This window comes from Antechinus flavipes, chromosome 3 (genome assembly GCF_016432865.1).
Source record: "Antechinus flavipes isolate AdamAnt ecotype Samford, QLD, Australia chromosome 3, AdamAnt_v2, whole genome shotgun sequence".
Classification (NCBI taxonomy): domain Eukaryota; kingdom Metazoa; phylum Chordata; class Mammalia; order Dasyuromorphia; family Dasyuridae; genus Antechinus; species Antechinus flavipes.
Window position 1 is genome coordinate 284,738,868 of NC_067400.1, and position 21,027 is coordinate 284,759,894.

At 33.1% G+C, this 21,027-nt stretch overlaps 1 protein-coding gene across 8 annotated transcripts in view; it reads right to left on the reverse strand.

Annotated features, from left to right (window-relative positions):
* The window catches only part of CNKSR2 (connector enhancer of kinase suppressor of Ras 2), a 310,360-nt gene that overhangs the window by 39,162 nt on the left and 250,171 nt on the right, over positions 1-21,027 (reverse strand). For 4 of the 8 annotated variants that reach the window (XM_051985120.1, XM_051985117.1, XM_051985122.1 and 1 more), the window contains 4 exons: positions 19,723-19,790; positions 10,723-10,779; positions 10,097-10,197; positions 5,350-5,893 (listed from right to left, as the gene is read on the reverse strand). In XM_051985120.1, coding sequence (XP_051841080.1) covers positions 5,350-5,893; positions 10,097-10,197; positions 10,723-10,779; positions 19,723-19,790 — 770 coding nt within the window. The remainder of the gene's footprint in view (positions 1-5,349; positions 5,894-10,096; positions 10,198-10,722; positions 10,780-19,722; positions 19,791-21,027) is intronic. The other 4 variants (XM_051985121.1, XM_051985118.1, XM_051985124.1 and 1 more) reach the window with 1 other exon arrangement.

Consider the following 21,027-nt stretch of genomic DNA (forward strand, 5'->3'; position numbering starts at 1 on the left):
TATCTTTGTCCCTCCTTTTGTAATCAAGACTTCCCTTGATTCTTCAAATGATGATTCTACAAATTTCCATATCTTTGCTGTTAAACTGTTAGAAAGATTAGTCATTATTCACTGATTTCACTTTATAGTAAATATTCTTTCCTTAGGGTGGCAAAATAGTACAATGGAAAATGTATTGGTTTTATAGTAAAACCCAGGTTTAAACCCAGATTCAAATATCATTTCTGATACTACTCATATAAGGAGTCAATGTGGTACAGTGGGAGAAAACCTTACCTCTAAAATCAGAAGATCAAAATTCAAATTCTGCATTGGATAGTACTTGTGTGACTTTATGTAAATCACGAATATCCCAAGGTCTCAATTTTTTTATCTGTGAGTAGTAGAATTAGAGAGCTTCTGAGGAAGGACTGAGATCTATAAACCCTTGTTTTCTACTTCCAACTCTACCAGTCAATGGAAAAGATTCTTTCCAAGGTCATGTGGAAAACCTTTAATTGTTAGATTTAATGGCCATTGTCTTCCCCTTCTTTGCTTTTTTTTTTTTTTTTTTTTTTTTTTTTGCAGCATTTTAATCTGCTGTCTTTATTCCCTTTGTTTCCTTTTAGTATTTTCTCCTGTGCCATAATCTCATTCGTATCTCATTTGAACAAGGCATTCCCTGTGCCTGAAGTACACTTGCTTCTCATCTCTGTTGAAATTCTTGTCTTTGATTAATTATTTAATAAAGTATTAATGAATCACCTATAAATTACCAGTTAGGTCCTGTGGATATAGATTACCATGAAGCTATCCTTGCTTTCAAGGAACTCAGCTCAGACATTAACTCTCCCTCCTTAAATTTTCTCGTAATACTTTATATTTCTCCTTAGCCTTTATCCAGCATATTCTTATGGTATACATATCTCATTCCTGCTTTTATAAGGTATTCACTTTGACTCTAGGGAATGTTTCTTGTTTATCTTTGTAGTCTCTATCTAGCACAATTTCTTATATAAAATGACTGCTTATTAATCTTAACTGAACTGAATCATAGGCTACTGAAATGAGGTATAATCTATCAGTGCTAGGTAAATGAAAATAGTGATAATCTGAAGGTAAGGATATGATACTATCATAATTGCCACAAGAAAAAAGCTTTAAAATGTTTAAAATATTATGCAAGTAGCTTTCAGTGATAAAGGTAATAGAAATACTTGACTTTTCGAAGTAGACTTCAGGTGGTTTAGCATATGACACAAAGATCATTTAAGTGTTGTGGTTGGTACTGTCTTTTAAAAATATATTGGGCACCATCCACATTGGTCATATAAAGAAATCACATACATAAGAGAAGAATATAATAACAAGTTTGTACTTGTATAAAAGAAGCTGCATGGTGGAGTGGACAGGGAGTTGTCAGAAAGACCAATGTTTATATCATGCTGTTCACATATAGCCCTTACTTGGTGTGATTCTGAATAAGTCAATTAATTGCTTAGTCACCTCTCTAAGACTATAAGTTAGAGAGAAGATTATGACTTGCACTAGATTAGAATTTCCTCAGTTGGGACTTTCAGGTCCTGTCTCCTAACCCTATGTATTTATAATATGTTTCATGTATTCATTCTGTGATTATTCTTGGTAGATATGAGCTGTCATATTATATGCTTTCAATTTATTGAAGAATTATAAATTGATATATCCTGATGAGTGCCTATTGAAACTAAATGGGATCAAACTTTATTGCTTTTCTTCCTCAGTGTTGGTATAATGTAGGCTGCTTAGATTAGCTCTTCTATTCAAAGACAGAGGGGGAATGAAGTTTGGAGATACAGATGGGAAGAATAAAGTAGGAATATTCATCAATACAGACCATTAATCCATTCTTTTGTTTAACTTAATCTAACTTATTCATGATTGGAGGATTAAAAGGTAACGGTTGATAGCCCAGTTTAGAGAACTCAGCTCTCTTTGTCTATGTAATTGGGAAACTGTACAGTCTTTTATGTCTATGGGCCATCCAGACTAGTTGATGGATTGAGCCTTGATAACCCAAGATACAGAACACATGTCTAAGGTTTTAGTTCTTAAAACCACAAAATATATTCAGGAGGGAAGAGAAGTGTTAGTGTACACATCTTCTTGTATCTTTATTGTACAAATATGATGCCCATGTGACTTGCATATCATTCGATAATCCAGAAGTTATGTTAAAGTGGGTATGATTATGTGTTTTTTTCTCAAGTTCCCAAAGTTGACTCTTATATGGTGATATATACCAAACACTTAATATATTAAATCTCAAAGTAATAACTGTTCACCTGGGTATGTTTATCAACACCCAATTCAAAACAACATTAATTCAACTACAGCAAATTACAATTAGACTTGGAACTGAACACCTTAATTTTAAAAGAAGATATAAAGTACCTTTATAAGTGTGGGAGCATAAAACTGAAGGCCAAAGATTTGCAAAGCAACACATACACAGACCCTTTAGCATTTTTAACACAACTAAAATATAATTTGGATTGTGGAGCTGGGAAGTTATTTTTTGTCAAGCTTCCATAATCACTATAACTTTTTTTTTATTGACATAACAGCTTGTTCAATTTAGAAGATTCTGCCAAGTTTCCTGCTTTTATGTTCTTGAAAGAACTCAGGAAAATATTTTTGAAATGAAGGAATTAAATCTATTTTTTTATGGGTCTCTTATCTGATTGATAAAAATTCACTGTGGTAGGTCAGTTCAAATACTGGTTCCAAATAGGACACAGGTAGCACATTATTAAGATGTCCACCTACTAACTGCTCAGAATTATACTTTTTTGTTGTAGAACATAGGAAGGAAATATAAGTTAGGGCTTGACAAATATAATTTATATAGATAAGAACCTTTTTTTATAGACATGAGGCTGGTTGTAGGACTTCTATTTCCCATTTGTCAAACAACTTGTGTGTATACATACTCTCCAAAGGAGAAATGATTTGTCAAAAGGAAGGTTTTAGCAAGCCTTCTGGCCTGAAATAAATTTCCATCAAGAGGATTTTAGAGCTATTCTCAGATAACAGGTAGCAACTTCCATAGAAAAGTATCTATTGTCCAGATAAGATTTAAATGGGGATAAAGCCTTGGGGATAGAGAATGGCAGAGAAAGGATGTCAAAGCAATTCTATCAAACCACATTCCTCATTAATAAAAAAACATATGAAAAAGCATGGATTGTTCCATATCATTTAATCACAAAGACAAAATGTACTATATAAAACCAATATGTTTTACATGACCGGTCTTTTGTAAAACATTGCAAAAAAGAAGAAAGAGAGTTGTGCTAAAAGAGGTGGTTGCTCCAAAATTGGCAGCTCACTTAACTCATGTAGGAACTTGCAAAGTTGATCCAGAAGTTGGATCTATATGACTATAAAATGAACGTATGCCACCAGAAAACACAAAAGACTACTAAATGGCTGACAAAATAAAAGCCAAAAACAGCAGAAAGAGACTAGGAACAGTTGAAGGGGATCAAGCAAGGATAAATCTGACTTCTTTGGAAAATGTTCAATTGAAAGGCTGATAAAATAGACCAAAAATATATCCAACTACTTCTCTCTTTCTGCTTCATCTCCCTAGCTTTACTGTATTAATAGTGATAAAATTATTTCTTAACACAATTCAATTCAATAGTTCATGGCTAGTTTTTAATGCTACTTAAAATTGATAAGTACCTAAGTTTTGAAAAATCCAGTACATGCAAAACAAGCAAAAAACTCCAAGTAACACAACAATCATTATTTGGCATCCTAAATGAAATTGAAAGAGCCAAAAGTGACTTTCTAATTCCCTGTGCATTACATTTTAAAGTATTTAAATGATTTTTATAATAATTTTAACATTAAAATTAAACTGTTCTTTTATTTCCAAATTTCAACTTTTAGATGGCTTTTGCATGCCTCTCTACCAGACCCTTCCTAAATAGCTTTGGACTCTAATGCTAAACATGTCTATGGAATGTTAAAGAAAAGGGAAGGAGAACAATAGCAGAAGAATCTTCTTTAGGCACACTATTTTGGGGGAAAGTCACCTTATAAGAAACCTTTGTTATATGGATTTTTATTATGTATACTTGTTATGCTTTAGGGAATGTAAGCTACTCCTGTCTACATTCATACTATCTGACATGATAAAGAACCCAACAGGGATCAACTATTATTTTACAGATAAGCTTCAAAATAAACCCTATAGTTTTACTTAAATTATGTTAAATTTGAAATGTCATAAGTAGAAAGCAACTGACCTGTCAGTAGACATTAGCTATGAATTGCAGTTGGTTTTCTAGCAGGGGCAAAAGTTTTGTGTTGAATTACCCTACTACGCTTTCTCCAAGTGTAATTCGAATCCCACACTTGCAAGATGGAAATCTGGTGGTAAGGGTATAGACTGTGGCATGCACCCCCCTCCAAATCAGTGGCAAAGCTAACTAGCTTTCTTTGAGTGCCAAACCCATGGCTTCTTTAGGTCAAATTCAACTGGTTTTTGTAAGAGATTATTTCAGATCATGGGAGCAATCTGCAATGTATATTTATATTTATTGGACTATGAACACCATGAGGGCAGGGACCATGTCTTATCTAAACTTCGTATCTATTTCAGTACTTAGATTAGTATTCTGCACAGTGTAATCATATGAAAAGTGCTTGTGGCATGAAGAATAGGAAGGAATTATGAGTTGGATAGTTACTTGGAAACCAAGTCATATATATATGCATATATAGATATATATATATATACATGCATATATAGGTATATATATACATACATACATATATATCTATATCTATATATACACACATATTTACAATTCATAGGAAGATTATAGGAAAAGTTTCTCCTAATAAAACATTATGTCTGAGATTTCTCCCTTCAAATTCTCTAAGAGAAAGTACTAAAGTATTAAATAAAACATCTTTTACTTCTTTAGTTAAAGCTATTTTTGTTCCAAGTTTAAATCATTTATAATCCCTTAACAAAACTGTGATCTAAAGAGATGACATATATATCTGGGAATCAAAGTGCATGGATAAAGAAATAAGAAATTCAAGTGGCCATTCTAAGAAACAATAGTAGTAGATGGGGAAAAGAATTATTTGCTGTTATTGTTGATTTTTGGGACTGACGCTACATTTCTCTTACTTTTCTCTCAAATTACTAAAATAATGAAAGCAGGTCACCAAAGAATACCTAATCCCTGGTATAATGAGATCCAATATTTTAAGAAAAGAAAAACAGAAAAGATTCTTTTAAAATAAATTTTTGCAAAGGTTAAGACTTTTAATATAAAAGTTAAGCAATTGAACAAATATACTTACTTTTGTCTCCTATGTTTTCTCCTGCAGCTTCCCCCTCTTCATCCTCCTCCTCTTCGTCCTCCTCTACCTCTGTCTGCTGCGCATCCTCAGGTTGATCACATACGTTAATGGGTGCGTTCAGACAGCAGTGACTAAATCCGCTATCCCGGGGAAGAGTAAAACTGCGAGGCTTGCCCCCATTTCCATTCAATACCTGCATTCGCTCTCCCTCCAAGGGATATGGCCCATAGTGATCCTGCAGATGGCATTTCTGAGTTGGAAGAGTGGACTGCCGCCTGTGCTCTGGGGAGATGACAGCCGAGTCAGAGAATACTGAGTCCTCCAGGGGTAGCGTCTGAAGGTAGTGCAATCCTGAGCTGGTCAGGGGAGTCTCAATTAAATCCTGCCAGGACCTTCGCTGGCTGGCTGTCTTGCGAATGGGGGAGGCTGCGCTGCTCCCAACCACTTCTTGGCGGAATTCTTCATGAGAGGACTGTGATTGAGAGGTCTCTGTAGAGGAGAGCCGACTGTGTTTGGGTTCCACATATGGACTGGCACAGCTCATCTAGGGAAATTATTATGGTTGATTAATCTCCATAGAAATAACGGACACCATTCTATCATTGGGGAACATAACATTAGGGATCACCAGACAATTAAACTAATGTACTGAAGTGGATAAACTTGTTAGCAAGCTTAATCTCTACTGGGATATTCTGAAAACTCAACATTTATCTGCTTGTACTTGGCTTCCCTTTTTCTGTTATCCAGGACATGTCTTTCTGTCATTTCTTGACTATGGCACTTCATTTCTTCTCTGTGTTCCTTTATTGTGGCTCTCATTTCTCTTCTGTTTTCTCTCAAAATTTAACTTAAATCTTACCTTTGCCAATGGTCTTTCCTGATCTCACTTCCCTCTATTTATGCCTTTTTTATGCCACTTAGAATGTATAAATCTTGCATATGTAATAATTTTCATGTTGTCTTTTTTATTCAAATATGAGTTCTTTGAAGACAAAGACTAGGTTAAAAAGTTTTCTTTGTATTCCTATTTTAGCTCAGTGCCTGGTGACTTAATAAATGCTTTTTGACTAGTATCCAAATTATATTGTGATTGACATGGATAGGGAAGCATTAAAATGAAATCATTGCAAGTTTACATTTAAAAAGAAAAGAGAAAGTATTAAATGGAAAAACTCAATAATAAATTACAAGGTTAAACATTTAAACTGCCTACATTAAGAAAAAAAGTTACAGATGAAATTAAAGCTAAAAAAATTTCTAAAGTACTTTAAAGGAACATTTAGGCTTACTTATAGATTCTAGTCAAAACATGTTCAGAATCATAAAGTGTTATAACACTTATTAGAATTATTGACTTGGTTATCACAAATGCCATAGATGTAAAAAAAAATTAATTTGTATCTATCTGGAGCCCACAAATGCTAATCAATGCAAAGGGCCTGTTTAAAAATTTTATGCAACCTGGGGAAAAGAAGTCTAAAAAGTAACAGAATATTTTATTTTTCTATTAGCAAATTTCTTTTTTTAATAGATCCTATAGAAAATCTGCCATAGCCTTTTGCATAATGAGTCCTCATATTAAATGTGTTTTCCAGGGAAAGAAAGCAATGACAGAGTTACTTGTTAATGGATGTTATATCTAACATATGCTTAAATATATGTCACTGAAGATTAATCCAATCTTTTTACTATGGGAAAAAATTTGGAAATTTATAAGTGAAAGCACAATTCCCTGGCAGGAAAATCTAACTCTAAAGTTAAGAATTCCTGAGATCTATATAAGCTCTCTAGTTGTTATCAAACCTTGATTTGATATGATTGGTTACCTGCTTTCAAAGATTCATTTTTCTAGGTAGTGTAGTAATTTTTGTTATAATTAAGGCCCAGGATCGTTGAATAAAAGCATTCCTCATTCACTGGAATTTGTAGAGTATTTTGTAGTCCTCTGACTACAGTGAGTTTTACAGAGAAAAGGAAGTAGCAATGGACATTTTCTCCAAGCAACAGGTATTTGCTTTCCCTAATGTTAAATCGTAATATGCATCATTGGCTTCCTAAATTTTAGGGGTTATTATATTCAATGAGTCATTTTAACAAGGCTAGAGTTGGTTTCTTCCTCTGTTTTCTTTTGAAACAATAGTTTGAAAGACCTCAAAATATATATTCCATGAATAGCATTATATTATGGAAAGGAAGGAGAAGTGTGATTCTTTTATACTACCATTTAATACAACATTTTGCGATTGATACCATTGTCTATTATTATGTGATCTTAGCTAATTCTAATAATTAATTTATGAACTATGTCTTCATGAGAATAAGAGGAAATCAGACCTTCAAGTCAAGTTAGCAAGCATTTATTAAGTATCTTCTATGTGCCAGATCCTTTGCTAAGCTCTGCTATAGTGTTAAGTACCTTTATTAAATCTCATTTTTCCTTTTACTTGGTAGCAGTCTCAGCTGCTCATCTTTTTCAGCACCTCCTGTTTTAGAAAGTCTCCCAGGGTAGTGCCAAGGTTCCAATGGGTATACCAATGCTGCCAGGTTAATTTAATTACTGTGTTGATTTCCTCTGTTGAGGATTAAATGTCGGTGATGGAGAGAATAAATCTTTATAACTAAATAAGCTACTGTTAGTAAACAGAGGATAACTATTAGCTAACACATTATAGTTTAGTTAATAGTTCATTTGTTAGTGCAAGGAAGATCATAATTGGATCATGAAGAGTGTCAGAAAATATGTGTAATACACATATGCTTTGAAATTTGAACATATATCCCTTATTGATTTACATGCAAAAAGTGGTAGAAGTATATGTATGACTGAAAAAAGGGCCCTAGAGAATAGCTCATAAACAAAATTTTATACTATCAGTACAATGGTGAGGGATTATAGATCATTGTTGCAAACATGATCAAATAAGGCTGTTTTCTCAGTCAATTTTACTTTTCTTTTCTTGTTAAAGGGGAATTGATTATATTGGGAAATAACCATAACACAAAAAGCAAGAGATATTAATACTTTTTAATTTTAGAAGGACCAGTTAGAGTGAGGGATAAGAGATGGACTGCACTGGTATTCGAAAAATATTAAAATATTTGAAGAATTCTTGGAGGACTTTTGTGTTGGATGGATCTTTAATAAAAAGTCTAGAGAAAAGCATAAAATGTGAAAGCATGAATGGAGTTTAATCTGCAATGCTTTTTATATAGCAAACACTTATTAATTGATTAGTTTGGGTTCCCAGGTAAATTGAAGTATTACTTATTGAAAGAAAATACTAATTATATTGAACTAAAGAGCTTTAATAATAAGCAATTACTATGAGTGATCCATTCCTTGTTTATAGTTGGATACTATAAAGATTATGGTGTTTTTGGTAATTATGAATCAAGGATTCTAATAATTAAACATAGAATTTTCCTTATGATTTCCTTTAGTTTATGATTATAAAATACTTTGACTAAGACCGGTATAGTGATTCTTAAATGCTATTTAGAAGTATTTCAATATTCAGTCATATTATGGAAAGGAGGGAGAAATATGATAGCTATATCTTGCCGCTTAATTCATCATTTTATAATGGACACTAGTGTCTGTTATTATGTGAGCTTAGGCAGCTCTAATAATTAATTTATGGAGCATATTTTCATAGTAATGAGAGGAAATCATTCCTCAAGTGAAGAGAGCAAGTATTTATTATTTTTGCAGTATTTACTGTTCCAGGGCTTTAATTTCTTTATCCATAAAAGTAAATGAGCAGACTAGATGATTTCTAAGGTCTCTTCTGTGTAATCCTATGTGCATTTATGTCTAATTTCTTATGGAAAGATACATATGATGACTGTACAAAAATACATTTGATCTGAGCTTCCATTGAATATGTGTTATGATATTCTGTTGAAGGCTCCGAAATCTAGGCAAATGTTGTTTTTATTGTTTTACAGAATCTATTTGGCCTTATGATACATATTTCACAGTTGTGAGTTCACATACACAAATTCCTAAAACACATTTGAATCTCTTTTTAATGAAAATGTTTTGAGGATGGAAGCATACTGAAGTACCACACATCTACAACCAAACTTCTGTTATCTGTTGTAGAAAGTCTGAATGCATGAAGCCTGAACATGTTTCAAAAATGTTTGAAGTTCCATATACATGCAAACAATGTAAGGAAAGTTTTAGGCTTTTTTAAAAGGAATTTTTACCTTCCATATTTTTTTTTAATCACTCTGGGAAATATTTTTAACCTAATATTTTTACATTTGTTAAAATCTAACACCATTATAGCAATTTTTCTTTATAAATACAATCTTTTTTTGTCTATTCTCCCTTTAGTCATCCATGTTTCAAATCTTGGAGTAACTTCTGAGTCTTTCCTTCCCGTTGACTCCCCCCAATTCAACTAGATGCCAAATCCTATTGAATCTGGGCCTGTATCATCTTAATACTTCATCTTTTTCTCTCTATTTGTGCAGCCAACAACTTAATTCAAATCTTCATTATTATCACCTGGATTTCAGGGTAGCCTAGTAAATGTATTGTCTTAGTTGCTTAATTGTGCCTGTTCTTTGCACTCTTGGTTTTAGATCTTAATTTTCATTTTCTCTGAGGATACTAAACTCTGATTCTAATTTTCAATCATCATCATCACCATCATGGTCTTTTGACTTGAAGAATTTCAACTTAATGCTCCTGCTATTTCACACACAAAAAAGCAAATTTCTATTGCTCACTTACTGAAGGAGGTCTTGGATATGTATCATAGGGGGGTGGGGGACTGTCTTGTTTGGGTGTCGAGGGAGTATCTGCTTCTTCTTTGTCACTCTCACTCCAGTAATCTAAAAAATCACACAGATAGATCATTAAGATATGAAAAAAAAGCTTCCAAGTAAAACTTTCTAGAAATACATTCTTATTTGAATATAACAAATGGAAGGGTCATATCAAAATGCTCCTATTTCCTTTTGACAGAGTCAATTCATGGTGACTCTTTTCTCAAAGAGAATAACTGTTTGTCCCCATGTTTTAGAGAGCCCATGCTGAAGTTTAGTTTAGGGTGGCTAGGTTCTAAGCTGAGGCATGTCACATCTTGATGAATCAGGTCACTAGATATTATTTTTTTCAGTTATACCATTCTACCATAAAAATGGAGTGATTACAGACGAACATGCTGCATATGCACACACATGCTGGAGATATTCATACATAGAGCTAAAAAAAAAACAATGCTGAAAATTCCTTTCACTGCCTTCAATGGACTGGTTATCTAACCAACTCTATTTCCAGAGTCATGCTGACATCAGTCGCCATGACACCATACTCCCACCTCTATTTTGAAACACACGGCAATCACTGATACTTGCCAAATGAAAAAGGGCAAATCTGCCGGTGTGGGCTGGAAGTTCCAGACTTCCAGAATTCTGTTAAAAGGAAAGAAAATGTAAGCTGGTAGACAAAGTGACTTGGCAGATTCTGTAATTTTTTTTTTTTTGGTGGTGGTGGAGGGGGTAACACTGAGAGATACATTAAGGTTAAGCCAAAAGTAGCAAAATAGGTGCATAATTGAATGTTACATCAATATCTCACTCCCAATCCCCACCCCCAACCAGTGGGTGAATGCTCAGTTTAGGAAAACCCAGTAATTTTATGCAAACCAATGGATTTGGTAGGACAGGAGAAAAAGTAGGTTTTTTTTTTTCCTTTCTTTGGTTGCTTCTTTCCTTCATCTCTTCCTCCCTCCCTCCCTTCCTCCCTCCTTCTTTCCCTCCTTTCCTCCCTTCTTTCTTTCCTTCTCCCTCTCTCTCTCCCTCCCTCCACCCTCTTCTTCATTCTCTTTATATCTGCCTGATAGAACCTCAATTTATCTTGGACAGATAATCTGCAAGAACTTTTGTTCACATTAGACATTTCTTCTCTATTACAGCTTCTATTAACTTTTCTTATGTTCTGTTTAACCAAAGAACAAGAATTTGTGTTTAACAAAATTACAAATCTTTGATGATTTTGTCTACCTCACTCGTATACAGTTAGTTCTCACAGATTTTTGTCCTGTTATTTCTTTGCTCAGCAATCTTCAGTGCCTCCCTACTATCCAAGAAAGCTCAATGTTCATTGCTACTCATTGAAGATACTACAATTCAATTCATTGCAACAGACATCTATTAAGTGTGAAGGATCTGGAATCAAGAAGACTCATTCTCCTGAGTTCAAATCCAGACTCTTACACTTACTAGGTATTTCACCCTGGACAAGTCACTTAACTCTGTTTCAGTTCCTCATCTGTAACAAAGGAACTGGAGAAGGAAAAGGTGAATTATTCTAGGATCTTTGCTAAGAAAACACCAAATGGGGCCATGAAGAGTCAGACATAGTAGAAATGACTCAAAAACATAGCAGCAATATGGGTAACGTACTGTGCTTAATGTTTAGATAAAATTTAAATTAGATAAAATTAAATAGTCCTCATCTTCAAGAAGCCCAATCTCATATTGTGCCTTTCTCTATTTTCCCTACAGCCAAAATGGGCTATCCTTCATCCTCTAAATTCAACTTGTATTTTTTGCCACTTTTGCTTTTTCCTATACCTGAAATGCTTTCCCCTTTCCTCTTCTACTGAATTCCTATCCATCCCAGGTAAAAAGCTAAATTTTACGTAAAGCTTTTTAATCCCTTTATGATATTCTTCCTCTTTTGACCTCACATAGTTCTTTGTTCTATATTTCTCCAAGTTCATTAATAAGATGGTAAGTGTATTAACTAAATTTTGTATCTCCTTCAGCTAGCTCAAAGATGGTACATAGTATCTGTTTGATGAGCCAGTGTTTGCTGAATGGTTCAATTTGCATTGATCCTCATGCTAAGACAACACCAAGGTGAAGGGAGAAAGAAAGATATCTTGAACCAAAATATCTAGGCCAGGAAAAAGTTGGACTGCAACATATAATAGAACTGCAAATAAAATAGAATTACAGTTTTAGGTTTATCTAATATTTCATGTCTTCTCAGTCGATCTACTTGTCACTGAAGCTACTCTAAAAGCAATCTCCAAAACATGAATTAATACCAAATTGTCTATAAGTGAGTCAAAATAAACCAGTCATCACTTATGAGACTTTCTCTTTCTTTTCTCTGGTGGGCTGCCCAGACAGTTCTGGCAGCTGAAATCATTTTTACAAACATTTAGGCCAACACCATTAAGGGTGAATCTTGACATGCTGTAGCGTAAATAAATTTCTGAAGGCCTGAAATTTTTCATTGGGAAGTCATTCTAAGATCCTTATCATTCTGAACTGAAGGCCCTAGGAGCTTCCTTTATGTTCTCCCAGGTCTAGCCAATCTAGATTTCTTACCGTTCCTCATACAAAACACTCCACCTCACATCTTCATATCTTTTTGCAATGTTTTCTCCTATTCCTGACAGTACCTCTTTCTTCACTCCCCTTTTGAGAATCCTTATTTTTCATGAAAAAATCAGCTCATGTGCCACTTATACTTAAAGCCTTTTCTTATCCCTTCTCCAACTGCTTATACATTTCCTTTTCCAAAGTATTGTGGATCTTGCATATACTTCTATGAATGTATGCTGTCTTCTCCAGTAGCATGTAAGCTCTTTGAGAGCAGAAGTGGTTTCATTTTTGGCCTTAATATTTTCTGCACCTATCAGAGTGCATAAACACACGGGAGATGATTTTCTTTTGAGACAATTGGGGTTATGAGACTTGCTCAGTGTCATAATGGTAAGTAAATGTCTGAGGCTGGGTTTGAAATGGGTTCCCTGATCCCAGGGCTGGTGTTCTATTTACTGTGCCCCTTAGTTCCCTGATAGTGCTTTTAAAAAATAAATAGTTGTTTTAGTTGTGGAATCCTTCCATTATCTCCAGAACCAAAAAATTTCTGAAATTTATGATGCTGCTGATGGTATAAATTTTAGTATGTTCTGGGTTTTACAGCCTCAACATAGTCTGAAACATCACATTATGAGGAAGGCAAAACAAAGTGATTATAATTGAGGAGAAAATCTAGGGCTCACTGAAACACTTCTACCTGCTGCTCAGTTCAAAGGAAGAGACTGGACTGAAGTTAGAGCAGGATGCCTCCAACATATTGATATGTTTGCATTCTTGCTTCACAGTTAACTTCTGTTTTTGTTTTCTCTTAAAACTTCTCCTATTTCCACAATTTTACATCTTTCCTAAAGCCAATAAATGCACATTAAAAAACTTTCCATAACATGGAAAAAAAGGCTTTCTAAATACTCATACTTTTTCTATTACAGTTGGTATATGTGCAAATATCTCTTAAAGCTCTGAGCTTTGAGGAAATTATTTCTTCCCAGCAGGACTGTCCTATCTTAGTATATCATGTGATGTCATCTTTTATTTTCTTTTTTTGGGGGATAGTTGTGTGTTATTTTTCATACCACCTATCTGAATTTCTTAGGTTTTCCAGAAAAAAGATTAAATACCTCGAAAAATAGTTTCTTCTTCTTACTAAATGTCTTTGCATATGAGAGAGAAGGCAAGGTCCAATAATGATATCACAGAGAAAAGCAGCCATGTTCCTTATCACAACTCATTTTTTAATGGGCTCTGCTAAAATTTAAAGATACTTGAAACTTAAATACTATATTGTTTTGACCTTTAAGCTATAGTTTCATCCTATATACAAATGGATATATACATATACACACACATACATACACACATATGTATGCACTATCATTGGCCATAATCTAAATAATCACACTGAATTTTAAGTCCTTCTTTACTTCTTGTGGTAATCAAAACACAAAAATTAATGAAGAGGTAAACATGGTAGACACCGCAGTAAAGGAAAAATAAAATTTCCATTCACCTTTTGATTTTATTACATCAAAAAGCATTTTTTCCAAAGACCACTATTTATAAATTTAAAAATTATAAAAAATGACAATACTTTGCATTCACTTAATAATGATGGAAACTTTATAAAGATTATATAAATACCTGAGAAAGGAAATATTAATACAAATGGACTTTAATTTGAAAAGATGATTAATAAATCATTAGCTTATTGGTTATCTTGGCACATCTTTCTTTCTAGAGGACAACAATTGATAAAGAGACTTTATTTTTTAATATCTCTCAGATGAGCTTCGGCAAGTCAATGAACTTCAGCAAGTCAATATGAAACTTCTTAGCTACATTGGACACTGAACATTTATGTGAAAATGCTCTTTGGTGGGTTCTCTACCACAAAGGACATTTCTTTGCATTTTATTAGAATTTCTCTAACTCCCAAAGGACTATTTAGATAAAATATCTTTTGTTCACATTCTCAAACTCCAGTGCTGAGAATTCATGGTGCCACCAGAGAATTAAAAATAAGGAACAAATATATGAAGTGAGTTATCTCTTTGAAAATAATTATCCAAATTTCTAGCATAGTGCACTAGAGAGAAAACCAGATTTAGAATTAGAGAATATGAATTAGAATTTTATATCTGCTGTTTGTTACCTGCCTGTCTGTAATGAAGTCACTTTCTGGGATTTAGGTTCCTCACTAACAAAGTGAAGATGAAGATTCCTTTCAACTCTAAATCTCTGATCCTGAAGGTGAAAATTTCTGTATGTTTCTAAGTTACATTAAAATGTTTGGATAGTGTTATCTTAAGGTGAAATTTAAATTATGTCCTAGAAATTATGTCTGTATTTCATAGATCTCTCTATATTACTATACATTCTATATATTATTGATTATATATTAGGGCAGCTATGTGGAACAATGGATAGGGTTCTAGGCCTGGAGTTAGGAAGACCAGAGTTCAAATCTGGTCTCAGCCTCTTTTTAGATGTATGATCCTAGGCAAGTCACTTCACCCTGTTTGCCTCAGTTTCCTCATATGTAAAATGAGTAGAGAAGGAAATGGCCAGCTACTCTAGCATCCTCACCAAGAAAACCCCAAATGAAGTCACTAAGAGTCATATATAACTGAATAATAGCAACCACAATAAATCTATATATTATTTATATCTATGTAACTCCTTAATTGTCAGAGTGCCATAAAATATATTGGATCCAGCATCAGTAATCATCAAAATCTCTCCCTTATTAGTTGTATAACTTTAGGAAAATAACATTCTCTCAGCCTTAGTTTCTTCATCTGTCAAATAAGGGTGATAATATTTGTAGTATTTAAGTGTTCTAAGAATCAAACTAAAAATGATGCTTTATAACTATAAAAATGCTACAAAATGTAAACCATTGGTACCATGACTATTTATTATTATTATTATTAATCTCTATTTTATTTTTAATTTATGGAATAAAACAAACATTTTCATAACATTATAATAAAAAGATGATTGTACATGAAGCTATATATCTATCATGTTCAACTTTATATTCTTCTTAATTATAAAACGATAATGAAAATTTCTTTTCCTCCTTTCTTTTCTTTTCTCCCTCATCCTAAAGATGGCTATCATTACATACAAATATATATACATATATGTGAAATTATTCTATGCATACTTTTGTTTTATCTGTTTTTATTATTATTATTTTAGGTATATCATAACATGCTAAAATATATACTCACATGATGAAACAAAAGGCTCGAACTTATGGAGTAAGTTACTATGAAGTAAATAGCTGATCTCATGTACACAATATACTTTTCTAATTTTCTCATTCAAAAGAAATTCTGGTTATAAAATAAAAAAAATGTATAGAGAAAATTTATCATAATCAAGACCATGCTCAGAATCAAGTAATGCCAAGGGACAAAATATAGAAAATAAGAGCAAGCTCTGTTCTTCATACAAATTTAATTTACGAAGCTCCATTTTCCTGTCAGTACAACATCTACATCTCTATTTCTTTAATATCTTAAGTCAATAAAGCAGACTCAGATGCAGCAATTTTAGAAGTGCTCCATGTTTGTAGGCCTATACATATTTCGGCCCTGGGATAGGCAATTTGGGAGTTCTTCATTCTTGAGGTTCACCATATTTATTGATGCCAAAATGACTAAACACATTCAAATGGTGTGGACCAGAATTCTTGAACTCAAACAGTTCTTAACCTTAGTTTCAATCTCCTAAAGTTTTAAGACTACAATAATATGCCACTCCATCTGTCTAGTCAGTGGTTTTTGATATAAACATGAAAGGGAATGGCCTGCTTCCCCTACCACCTAATCCTACTTTTAGCTATAAAAAGAATTTAAGAGAGGAGAAGGAGAAAATAAGATCAATTTTAGGCTAAAGAAATGAAATTTGGACACTGGATATTTTGAAACTTAATTTATGGTATCTTTCTGGATATCCATTAGACAGACAGACTCCACATAATTTAATGGAATAAAAATATTTATTATTAAAATATTATATGTAACATGTCATTCTATATAAATGATATATTATCCAAGCTAAATATTTATATTATTTAAATATTGTATATTGAAACATTAATTATTATTCAGTTTATTTTTTCTAAAAACTGAGTCTTCCTATTTTATCCAGGTTGGAAGTACAAGGGGCTATTCAGTAGATTGGTTCACCTCTGAGACTTTTATCTGCTAACGTTGGTCCTACCCTCTTCCCATCCCAAGGGCTCATCCTCTAAATGTAGATATTTTATGCTGATAACTGGTCCTAGTGCATACATCACAGCTACTCAGAGGTCCTAAACTTAAGAGATGCCCCAGTAGATAACTGGGACTATAGGAAGCATATGCTATAACATCTAGCCAGATTATTTATGAATAGCTATATTTGGATCTAACCCTCTCCTCTACCAATTAATAACCACTGCCTTCTTCAAAATTTCACTTTCTGTAATGCTTTCCATGAATAACCTCACTGAATTATATGTCTATTTTACTTTGTATTCTTTTAGCATATAATTACTTAGTTCCTTCCACTGAATACTAAATAGCACTACTTATACATTGTATTTTAAATTGTTCTTAGGATATTTCATGCAAATGAAGAGACAAAGTACTGTCTTTTTATGTATCTCATAATGCTTATTAATCATTTACTTATTGACTGGTCAAGTGACCTATTTAGTGTCACAAAATCTCTGAAATTTCCAGTTTTGAGAAGCTAATCTGAAATTTCAGTGCAATTAACTAATTATGGATATCCCTGAAGTCTGCTAAAGCTTCCCTCATCACCCAATATTCACTATTCATATTGATTGCAACTGTCTTTTGATGGTAGAGATACAGCTACAAATATATGTGCCTCATCTGACAATCTCCTGAGTTCAGGATGACTCAAATCATATTGGAAATTACTTATGTTTTTGCAAGCTTACTAGCAATGACATTTTGGTTACTGATTGGAAAAAGCAGAATTGTCTCAAAGCTACTTTATACCACAACTTTGTGTGTGTATTAGTGAGGTGTGAATGCCCATATCCAAAATGTAATGTCATGTCCGTAATCTTAAAGCAAATATGATCCACAAAGTCACAGAAGATTAAGCAATTACAGAAGAGAACTATAATAATTTTGATTCAGAAAAAGGCAATTTAATGGGCAAGTCTATAATTCAGAGCTCTTTGTTTTCAGGGTCAACATGTTTGAAAGACAGGCTAGCCTGTACTATTAAATAAACCTCTCTCTTCCTCCTTTCTTCCATACAACTTCCCAAAATTCTTAACTGGTGTTAACAGAGAAAATATTCACAGGATATGAATATTTTCCTATCCTAAGCTATTTGAAGAGAAAAGACTGAATAAAAACTAATCCCTGTTATTTATTCAGGAACTACTCTGAAAATAGGATAATTCTGTGAATAGGTTTGGGAGGCAACATATAGAAAGTCTTAAAGTGAGCACAAATGAACTGCTTCTAATTCTTATAAGCTTTATGACCATAAGGACAAGTCACTTAGTCTCCCTGAACCTCAGTTTCCTCACTTAGAAAATGGGGACTAGAATCATAGATTTGAAAGGGATCACAGAAGCCATTTAATCCAAACCAATCATTTTCTGGGAAACTGAGTCAAGAAGAACTGAGTTCAAATTTGGTCTTAGACAGGTGTCTGACTCTCAGCAAGTCCCTTAATTTCTATTTACTTCAATTTCTTATCTGTAAAGTAGGGATAATAAAAGCACTAACTGATGGGTCCCCAACCCTTATTCCCAGAATTTCTTCTCCCAAAAGATAGAAAGGGGGGGAGAAATGATGTGTCAGAGCTGAGGGTCTAATCAGAATTGTATACCTCACTAAGACACTTGGAACAATAAAACCTCTTATCTATTTCTCCTTATTTGTACTCTGCAAAAAAAAAAATCTTGTCTGTTGACAGTACCTTGCTAAAAGACATCCTGTCTGCTTACCTGGATGAAAAGACATTTTGGTTTTTTCTTTATCTCTCTCTTTTTTTTATACTTTACAACTTTTTAGGCTGTTAGCCTGCTAGTTAAGCCCCAAATTTTCAGTATATAAAACTCTCCTTATACTATTTCTAATTTACTAGACTCCCTTTAGAATAGTCCATCAACTATGGCATAAACACACTTTTTTGTGACTTCAGGAAAATCTCTGTGAATTCTTTCAAACTATGAACCATGACTCACGTATTTCATTACCTCCCAGGATTATTGTGAGAATAAAATGAGATATTTGTTAAGTATATGACATATAGGAGGCACAATATAAATGTTAGCTACTATTCTTGTTATTGTTATTGTCATTTTATAGATGAAGAACTATGGCACAGAGAGTTTTGATTTACTTAAGATCACATAGATAGTAAGCATCAGTGTTGGCATTTTGCTCTGTACCAAACTGTTCCTATCCACAGAATTGGCAAGTTCAAATAAAATAATGGATATAAAGTTTTTTGTAAACCTTAAAATTCTATATAGATGTCTGCTATTATTTTGTTATTATTATAATTGCCTTGTTTTTTTAAAGCCTAGATCTGTGATTTCAACAGTGATTGGGACTATCAGTATGGAAACTTCCTCAGCAAATAAAAGTTTACAACTCATTTGTAACTTACAGTTTTAGAGCAGTGATGATTCAAATGATTTGCCCATGGTCATACTGTGTGAAGAGTTCAGAGGTAGAATATAAATTCAGGTCTTTTCAACTTCAGAATTGGCCCCTGATTCACAATGCCATACTGCTTCATTATTTAGTAATTACATATATACTTACATATATAAAAATGCAGACTCTGAAAAGGCTATGTCCTGTCCCCACTATGACAGTAGGATGTGAGGAGAAGAAAAGCACCATGAAACTGATAGTTTCCTAATAGATCCAGGATATTTATCGGATTGCCCTCAACTGCCTCCACCCTCACTAAAATAACTTAAAGATAAGGAGGTAAAATGAAATAGTTAAATGAATAGAATTTTACCTTGTTCTTGCTTGATCCTTTCTCTTTCTGCATATCCAGCAGCTAGCATGTTAAGTCTATTTAGCCATCTGAAAGAACAAATATTTTAAAAAATTATCAGTAGCTATAACACAATTTCTTACATATTGCTTAATACACATTAATATAAATGGACTGAAGGAGACATGGAAAAGATTTTTCTCCATATGACATGTTTTCTTTGATACTATGATTTTTCTGCAATGATCTCCAAGGATCATTTTGCCTCTGTATAAATTATTCTCCTATCAAAGGTTCTGTTTTCAATGAAAACATCTTTTGTGAAGATGTGCAATATCTGTAAAATAAAGGTTTTAGGATAATCAAAGTCTCATTAAGCCTAAGGTTTATAGATGTGTCATCATTCCAATTATCTCAGCTGTTCTGTATGCTCAGAATTAACATTATTTTCTAAAAATTTAAGCTTATTTATGTCTTATTTGGCCTGATAATAGAGGAAAACATTCAGAGCTCTTTAGTTAGGGAATAAGTTAGCTGTGTAACAAACAAAAAACTAGTTATATGTTTTGATGAAATAAATTTATATTTCATGGAACAGGCAAAAAAATCATTATGGAGATAAATTTGAACCTTTCCTTTAAATGTAAAGTGTTTGTGATTTTTGGTCACATACATGTATAACCTCTGCTCAGATTCAGAAGAGCTATTTCCTTGAGCAAAATAAATTAAAAATAAACTCCTGCTATTTTTTTGTGTTTTAGGAGTACTGCCATGGTCAAATATAGTCAGCTGCCTGAGCAATGCAGCCTTACCCCCATGGGGACTTTCAGTCTGTTCATTATCCAAGTGCTCACAATGTATCAGCTTCTCAAACCACTAAATCTTTAAACCAACACGACAACCTCCTATTGGTATATCTGGAATTATTTACCAAATCTACTTTCAAATCAGAAATAGTTTTGGATTCTTATTCCAAGCTATTATATGATAACAAAATTTAGAACTTGGGTAATTTTAAAGATGCCATTTGAGTTTAATTGGAGTTATTTATTGGAATAACATAATCTAAATACACTAATAGAAATAACTGCATCAAAAAGTGTTTTTTTTTATGTAGCTTATTTGGTGCTACATAAAGAGATATAAATTTATCCTTTTTGACAAGTGGAAGTTTCTTTGAAACTATTTCCATATTTCAACTTTTATGCCAAGAGGTGGCAACATGGGTTCAGGTGATTATCTCATGAAACTAATTGTAGAATTCTATCTTTGGAAAATAAAATTATCTTGAAAGTACTTTAACCTTTTGTTTTAAGAGTAATAGTC